The sequence below is a fragment of the Megascapheus bottae genome, chromosome 6 (assembly GCF_031878675.1).
Source record: "Megascapheus bottae isolate mThoBot1 chromosome 6, mThoBot2.hap1, whole genome shotgun sequence".
Lineage (NCBI taxonomy): Eukaryota > Metazoa > Chordata > Mammalia > Rodentia > Geomyidae > Megascapheus > Megascapheus bottae.
Window position 1 is genome coordinate 6,569,455 of NC_143514.1, and position 9,158 is coordinate 6,578,612.

General features: G+C 37.6%; 1 protein-coding gene across 7 annotated transcripts in view; it reads left to right on the forward strand.

Moving 5' to 3' along the window:
- The window catches only part of Brdt (bromodomain testis associated), a 45,020-nt gene extending 43,434 nt beyond the window's left edge, over nt 1-1,586 (forward strand). For all 7 annotated transcript variants that reach the window (XM_090334183.1, XM_090334185.1, XM_090334182.1 and 4 more), the window contains one exon: nt 1,156-1,586. In XM_090334183.1, coding sequence (XP_090190309.1) covers nt 1,156-1,224 — 69 coding nt within the window. In that variant the 3' untranslated portion in view covers nt 1,225-1,586. The remainder of the gene's footprint in view (nt 1-1,155) is intronic.
- Nucleotides 1,587-9,158: the final 7,572 nt, after the last annotated feature.

A 9,158-nucleotide genomic window follows, 5' to 3' on the forward strand; every position in this document is an offset into this window, starting at 1 on the left:
AAGTGGTCGAGTGCTAGCCTTACTTGAGCAGAGGAGCTTAGGGACAGCGCCCAGTCCCTGAGTTTAAGCCCTATGACTGGGGGGAAAAATGAATAACCAACAAAAAGCCAGGATGGAGGTTTGGCAGAGTGTACCTGCTAACCAAACAAGCTGAATGAGTGTAAGGCCCAAAGTTTAAACCCTGGTACCAGCAAAAAGAAAAATAAAGATGGCATTATTGATAATTTTTGCCTCCTGAATTTCACAAATTGTGATTTTATTACTTTTAGGATTCAACTATAAATTGAAAAGAAAGAAAACATTAAAAAGCATTGTTTTGAAAGTTATACATAAATTTGATTCTTTGTAAACATAGGATAAGGTTTGGTTTGATTTGTTAGTAAGTGACAAGTTATTTGACTTGTTAGTTATTTGACTTGTTAGTAAGTGACAGTCAAAGAAAGCTGTATATATCTATATATATGTATATATATATATAAAACACATGTATGATTACTGATTCTTCCTCTTGTTGCTTTCTTCTTTCTGTCCTGTTTCCTCTTTCTGTTCTCTCACATAAGGAAGATAATGGTTTATTTAGAAAGTAAGTTTATGTATTCAGGACTATGTAAAACAGTGTCTCTTAAGTCTATTTTTATTAATAACTGTTCTGTGAATACTGAGAAATAACTGTCTCAGAGAAAGAACTTAAACTTATTGTGTTTTGTGGGTTATTTGTACTTATTACACAGACAGTATATATATGTATGTATATATATGTGCATATATATATATATACACACTTTTTTTTTGTCAGTCCTAGGCTTGAGCTCAGGGCCTAAGCACTGTCCTTGGGTTTTCTCAAGGCTAGAGCTCTACCACTTGAGCCTCAGCACCACTTCCGGCTGTTTTCTATGTAGGTGGTACCGAGGAATCAAACCAGGGTCTTCATGCATGCTAGGCAAGCACTCTACCACTAGGCCAAACTCCCTGCCAACACAGACAATATATTTTTAAAACAGCATTTTAATATGAATAAAAACTGTATGCAAATTCATTGTGTTAAATAAGTCATTTACTTCTTGTAAGATCTTTTCCCAGATATTGCATAATTATTTTAGGTAGTTGAAATAAAGGCATATATTTTAAATAATGAAAATGTTCTCTTTTCCACAGATGGCGGGTACCATTGATATGACTCTTCAAAGTGACATTATGACAATGTTTGAAAGCAACTTTGATTAAAATTAGCCATCGACTTTAAATTAATCATATAAGAGTTTGAAATACATATAGCAAAATGATTGTTTTTCAGACACCAAATATATCAATCTTATATTGTATTTTGACTGCTCTAAGATGATTAAACCGTTTTCACTTGCATTTTTAATAGCTATATGTTCATTTTTTAGTGACATAAGTCATAGGAAGTTTTATCATTTGAATCTCTGAACACTGAATAGGTTCCAAGATTCATTCTGCACATAATTGTCAGATATGTATTATAGACCCTGATCTAAACAAATCCAAAAGCAATAGTTCCTGATTGTTTTAAAAATGAAGAATTTATAAAAGTAAATTGAAACATATTTCTTGTTGAGTTTTAACTTACGATAAATATTTGTGTGCCTTCCCAAATATTTATAGTTTTTAACAAATAGTATGTGTATGTGTGTGTATGTGTGTGCGCGCGTGCGTGTGCGTGTGCGTGTGCGTGTGTGTGTGTGTGTGTGTGTGGTTATATAAGATTCTTCAGTGGTTATATATTCAAAATTTACATTGACATTTAGCTTATGGTTTGAAAAGTGTTGAATTTGAAGCAAAATAATAGTAAATGTTAATTATGTATGCAATTTCTATAGGAACTTACCAGACTTTCATATGTATGCGATGGCAATGAATGTTTAATTTTACTTAACCATACTAAAACTCAAATTTATATTTAAATATTCTGTAAAATATTTTGTTTTGTCATTTCCAAGTTACAATTATGTATCAATCATGTGTATTGGCTCCCTGTATTTAAATTTTTTGAACTCTTGAAGTGTAACAGAATTTAAGCATTAGTCTGACACCTAAAGTAAAAATTCAAAGTGGGCATATATTTTAGAGACAAAAAAAGAATATGAAAGTTTTCTTGATTTCATTTATTAATAGCATGAATGTCTGAAATACCTTTAGACTCCCAACCAGTTTAAAAACATGACTAACTAGTAGGTATACTATAGCATTGCCTACAGAGTAAAAGTAATGGTCATTTCTATTCAAATTTGTGTGTATGTGTGTGCACACGGCGCGCACATGAGCGTGCGTGTGTGAGCATGCTTGTGCTGGTCCTGGGGCTTGAACCCAGGGCCTGGGTGCTCTCAAGCTTTTTTTGTTTTTGTTTTTGTTTTTTTGCTCAAGGCTAACGGTGTACCACCTGAGCTACAGCTCCACTTCCAACTCTATTTTTTTCTCCCCCACCTTTTTTTTTTTTTTTTTGAGCTAAAAAGGGTCTCACGGACTTTCCTACCTGGCTTGCTTCAAACCGTGATCCCCAAATCTCAGTCTCCTGAGTAGCTAGAATTACAGGCATGAGCCACTGGCACCTGGCTGTCTGTTCAACCATTTGTAGCCAAGAAATTAGGGGGTAGAGACTAAAAAATTGTTATGTATTACAAAAGATTCTTGAGAGCTGTTCTGGTTTCTGTTTAGTGACTTGACAGCTCCAGAATAGTGGACACCATGCCTATCATACTCAGCATCGTGATGGCTGAAGTCCGTGTAACAGAGGAAAATACTGCTTGCTTACTGATTCTTCCTCTCATTGCTTTCCTCTATCTGTTCTGAATTGTTCAGAATATGTGGGTCCCAGACCAGCTAAAGCAGCTCCATCTAGGACATGGTTAGTAATGCAGGTTCTCAGATTTCCAACTTGGTAAGTTAGGAAGCCAGAGTGAAGGGGCCAGCAACCTGGATAGTGAGACAGCCCTGCCATCCCTCATCTGCCTCAGCCTTCAAACCACTGCACTTGGCCCTGCAGCTGCCTTCTCTGCTTGCTTTCCAGTGGTTTTCTTACCTTCTTGGTGCCACTTGCAAACCATTCTCTTTCTCTTCTCTCAAAGAACTCCCAGCTTGAAAAGCTTCATGTCATGGAAATGAAGATGTGTGTGTATACACACACACACACACACACACACACACACACACACACACATACACACCCCTCCACAGCCTTACCATGTCCACATGACTCTCTTGTTCTTTGAGATTTTAGTTTCTGTCTTGTGATCTGCAGCTATTTCTCTGCTTATGATCGCCATCCACTCTAGCCATCCACTTGTTTGCCAGTGCTAGTTGTGAAAACCCATCCTCAGTCTCGAGCATCTTACTCTACTACTGCTTATCTTATTTTCTAGCTTACATTCCTTGACTCCAGCAATTCCTCAGGCCTAAGCAGGATCTCCAATGCATGGATTCTTTTGTATGGTACGTCACAGGCTGGAAGTAGCTTTCAGGGGTAGAGTGCTCTTTATGTTCAATTCTTAAGTACCAAAAGAGCGAAACAAAACACGAGTCTTCTTCCTTTGATGCCCTCCTCTCCATCTCCTCAGTTTCTAGTACTCTATACCCACTGCCCTACAGAACCTTCACTTCGTTACTCATTTCTTCCTTGTTTCAGTTAGCAAAACTCTTTTTCTTAAGAATTCTTCACCCAAGTAGCTTGAGTTTGGCAGAGAAAGCTCCACAGCCACAGTAACCATTCTCATTAAGCCTCGGAGCATGAAGTCCAACCAGAGATTTTAGTGATGTTTGCAGGGTCCTTTCAACTCTTAGGCAGTCAGCTGTTCAAATCTCCATTCTACTTCAGATCTCCAACCAATAGCACATCACCCGTCCTTAGTCTGTGCTACCTAATCCTGCTGCTTTCTCACTGAGGTCACTGAAGGGACAGAGACATTGGAGAGGCATCCACTGTTCCTTCTGCGAGTACCCGCTGTATGCTTTTTCTAAGGCAGTTGAGGCAGTTCTCTGTCTCTTGCCCAGGACATTGCAGTACTAGTTGTGTTTCCACCTCTTCAATAGTTGTCAGCCTGCAAACTAGTTTTTCTGAAAAGTAAGAGAATTTGTGATTTATGTCTTTATTGCTAGAACATGACTAGCCTGCACCAAATTAGCTTCCCAAGACCTAGGCAAGCACAGCCAGAAGTCCCATTTCCATTTTGTTGTGATCCATTCTCCATTTGTCGTCCATTTTGAAACATTTGTTTTGAGTTTGCCTTTATCTATTCTAGGATGTAGTTTTTTAAAAGAAATATTTTCACATGGTTTGAATTTTTTTTACTCTTTTTTAAAAAAAAGTTTTATTTCTTTATAAAAAAAAGACAAAGCTTTCCCCTTGAAGCGTGCAATCCAGTGTCTTTTAGTGTAGTCACTAAGGAAGAATTTTCGTTTATAACTATTTTGTTTGTTTCTTTATAATTTTATATATTCTGGCTCTTAACATTTTGTATTACAAATATTGTCATTTTATCACTTGTTAATTTACTATTTTGTATTAAACTATGTAGAAATAAACAATCAAAACCAATTTTCCAGCTCAAAAATCATATTACAAGTCATTTATACATGATTATATGCAATTGTTTCTTTTACAGTATTTTTTTTAAATGTTATTGTGACTATAAAGGTGATGTACAGAGGGATACAGTTACATAAGTTAGGTAACAAGTACATTTCTCTTTGGACAATGGCACCCCTTCCCTTGCTCCCTCCCAGTTTTTCACTAGAGTATTTTATTTTATTTTCATTGTGCTGGTAATAGGGCTTAAATTCAGAGCGTCTTGCTCTCCAGTAAGCTTTTTAGCTCATGGCTGGTGCTCTTACCACTTAAGCCATGCCTCCAGCCTACCTTCTTGCTGATTCATTGTAGACTTTTCTTCCTGGACTGGCTTCAAACCAAGTCTTCAGCCTTCTGAGTAGCTTAATTATAAGTGCGAACCACTGGCACATAGTAATATTTTTTAAGTTAAAGGCTGTTAAAAATGAGTTTCACCTAAAATTTGGAGATATTAGGTTTTCCTAGAAGCAAACATGAGACACTGGATTAAATCCACAGTGTCACAAAAATAAGAATTAGAATTAGATACATACTGGTGGCTCACACCTATAATAATTGGGAGGCTGAGATCAAAGGATTGAGGTTAGAAGCCAACCTGGACTGTGCTCCATCAGTAATTAACAAGCAAAATACCATACTGGGGGCAGAGCTCAAGTGGTATAGTGCCAGCCACGAACAAACAGGTTCAATGAATATAAGACCCTGATTTCAAGCCATGGTACCAGCACAAATAACAACAATTAGCTATATATGTATTGTTGAGCGTGGTGGCATTATACCTGTAGTCCCATCTACTCAGAAAGTGGAAATCAGGAATATTACAGTTCAAGGTCCATCTAGAATCTTAGTCCTAGTAGCTATGAGGGGATGCCACCATAGGTAGAAGATGGTAGTCCAAGGTTAGTCCAGAAAAAAATATGCAAGATCCTATATGAAAATCACAAGAAAGAGCTGGGAGCAGACTCTAATACCACAAAGAAAAGTAAATAAATATGCCTTCCCTTCTACACCAATTATAAGCAAATCATTGCTTACATGTTATTTTGTCACAGTGTTCATCCACATACTGAGACATAGAAGATTTGATGGTCACTTATACATTTTATTTTCTTACTATGTAGTGATCATCTGTCCAGGTTATTAGATGGCTGGCTATACATGAATTCATTCTTTTTGTTAAGGCTACATACATCATTCACTAGTATGGTTATATCTACATAAACCATTACATTGGTTAAACATAATATAGATATAATTATATAGATATAATAATATATGTATAATTATATTTATATATAATTATATCTACATGAACCATTGTACTGGTTCAGTTGCTTGTCACCTTTTTTTGTGACACAGCCTTATGTAATCAGGCTTCTGTTTATAAATGACAGAGTTGCTGGCACTGTGGCTTAGTGGTAGAGTGCTTGCCTAGCATGCATGAAGCCCCCAGGACAGGGGGGAAAAGTAAGAGAACTCCTGAACTGGGGGGACTGGGCCAGAGGGGGTTGGAGGTTTTTGTTTTGTTTTTTATCGTGGAGCTTGAACTCAGGGCCTGGGTACTGTCCCTGAGCTCTTCAGCTGTCTCTTGAGCCACAGGGCCACTTCTGGTTTTCTGTTGTTAGTTGGAGGTAAGAGTCTCATGGACTTTATTGCCTGGGCTGGCTTTGAAACGCTATCCTCAGAGTAACTAGGATTATAGGTGTGAGCCTCTATTGCCTGGCAAGTTGCTGTCATTTTAAGAGATGCTGCCAGGTAACTGTGCAAACAGTTCATAGTCCTGCAAGTTGGAAAATACCACTTCCCCGTTCTCCTTACATTACACATTATTGTCCCGTGGTTTTACAATGAAAAGAAACTATACGTTGTTTCTTTTATTTGTAACCTCAGATAGATGTGCTTTTATTTATTTGCCATATTAGTCACCCATCCATTCTTTGACCTCTTTTTGGTTTTTGTTACTTTTAGTGTTGGGCCTTTTGTTTTGGAAACATTTTTACAGAATCTTTATTTTTTGAGGCTTATTGTCTTCCCCCCCCCCATTTTTCCCAGCTGGAGGTGGTGGCCTGTAATCCTAGATAATTGGGAGAGGGAGAGACATTAAGATGATTGTAGTTTATGGCAACCCTGGGCCAAAAGTTCCAGTGACCCCCATCTCAACCAATAAAAGCTGAGCATGCTGGAGTATGCCTGACATCCCATCTATGCAGGAAGCATGAAAATAGGATTGTAGGTCCAGGAAACCCCTGCATAAATGGAAAGATCCTATTAAAAAATGAAAGACAAGACCGGGAGTTTGGCCTAGTGGTTAACGTGCTTGCCTAGCATGCATGAATACCCGGGTTCGATTCCTCGGTACCACATACATAGAAGAAAGCCGGAAGTGGTGCTGAGGCTCAAGTGGTAGAGCTCTAGCCTTGAGAAAGTCCAAGGACAGTGCTCAGGCCCTGAGCTCAAGCCCAGGACTGGCAAAAAAAAAAAAAAAAAAAAAAAAGACAAAAGGGATTAGGGTGTGGCTCAAGTGGTAGAGTGACTGCCTAGAAAGTCCAAGGCCCTAACTCTAGTCTTGAAAAAAACCCTATATGGTCATATGTGTGGCCATTATGGTGTCTAGATATTCTGCCTTGTCACGAATGTGTCTCCACATCATGATGTTAAAATACATATGCATATGTATATATATAATATTTTATATATAATACTTCATATATATGCACATATCCACTTAAATTTCAGATGTAATTTATATCCAGATGTATTTGATATTTTCATTCATGATATGAGACAGGAAGTTAGCTGCATTTCTTCCTTTCAAATAAATTGTCTTTATACTACCATAATTTCTTTACTGTTACAGTATCAAATTTATAATCACTTATTCTGAGATTGAACCAAAGGCCTCACACAAAGTGCTTTACCAAATGAGTTACATCCCCAGCCCTTTTGTTTTTGAAATAGAGTCCCACTAACTTTGCTTAGCCTGGCCTTGAACTTTAGGTCTTCCTTCCTCCATCTCCCAAATAGCTCTAATTACAGGCTTTTTAAAATGTGATTTGTAAATGCTAAATGAATTTAACACCATTGGGATTTTAACTGAAGTTGGATTAGAATTAAATGTAAAATACTACCGGTTTTTATAAATATACCTACTCTAGAACCCATTTTTTAGCCCCGCCAGTCAAAAATGATAGGATGGAGAGTTGTCTTTGATTTGCCACCTGGAGTTGGCACAGAGCAGTAAGCACCTGGAGGGCAGGACTTCCTCAAGGTCAGATGCTAAGAGCCATGTTAGCTGCTAAGTGTGTGTGGAGCCCTGGGAAGGAGGGAGAGTTAAAGGAAGATCTTAAGAGGCTCTGGGGCCCAGGCTGGCTAGAGGCAGAATCACCATAGATGAGAATCAAATTCAAGATCACAGATGAATGCTGTGTGAAAATAAGGAAAAATGAGTAAAGAAACGGGACACCCTCTTGTTCCAGGAGTTCAGCAGAGCCAGCTTTTTTTTTTAATTGTCAGGGGGATATATAGAGGGGTTACATTTACATTCATAAGGTGGTAAGAACATTACTTTTCCGAACATTTTTACCCCTTCCCATATTTTTCTCCCACTTACCCTCCTTCCATCCTCTCCCAAGCTGTAAAGTTCATTTCCAACATATTGTCTTGTGAATATCACTGTTACATTGGTTTACATTTTGTCTTTTGTTTCATCATCTTGTTTTTCTCCTTCCCTTCCCTAATTCAAATAAACAACAACAATATATATATATATATATATATATATATATATATATATCACCAGTTACCAGAGTGTAACAAGGGGATAAACCATAAGGGAAAAAAGTAAAGAAATAATTTCATATAGTAAATTTAAAACAACCACAAAGATAATCCTCTTGTTTCCATATCCTGGAGTTCATTTCACTTAGCGTTCTTCTACAAAGTCATGTACACATAACTATTGAGCTATTGTGATCCTATGCTAGATATATCCTAGACGTACACGAATTATTACAAATGAGGAAAATCTTGGAGCCTATGTTCCTTTGGGTCTGGCTTACTTAACATTTTTTCCAAGTCTTTCCATTTGCTTACAATGTCATTTTTTCTGATGCAAGTATAGACTTCCATTGTATATAAATACCACATTTTCTTGATCCATTCATCTACTGAGGGGCATCTGGGTAGGTTCCATATCTTAGCTATGGTAAATAATGCTGCAAAGAACATGGTTGTGCTGGTAGGTTTAGTATGGTCTTGTTTATGGATTTTTTGGGTAAATGCCCAAGAGTAGGATTGCTGGGTCATAGGGAAGCTCCATGTTTAGTTTTCTATGTGTAAAAGCACAAACAACACATCCTCTTATCCCCCTCTAGGAGTTCAGCAGAATCAGCCTTTTTTTTTTAATGTTTGAGAAATTACTTTTTTGGCAAAAAAAAATAGATGTGGGGAAGAGGAGGGACACCTAGAAAAGAAATCTTAATGGAGCCAGGCATGGTGACTCATGCCTGTAATCCTAGCTACTCAGGAGGCTGAGATCTGAGGATCAAGGTTCAAATCCAGCCCTGGCACAAAAGGA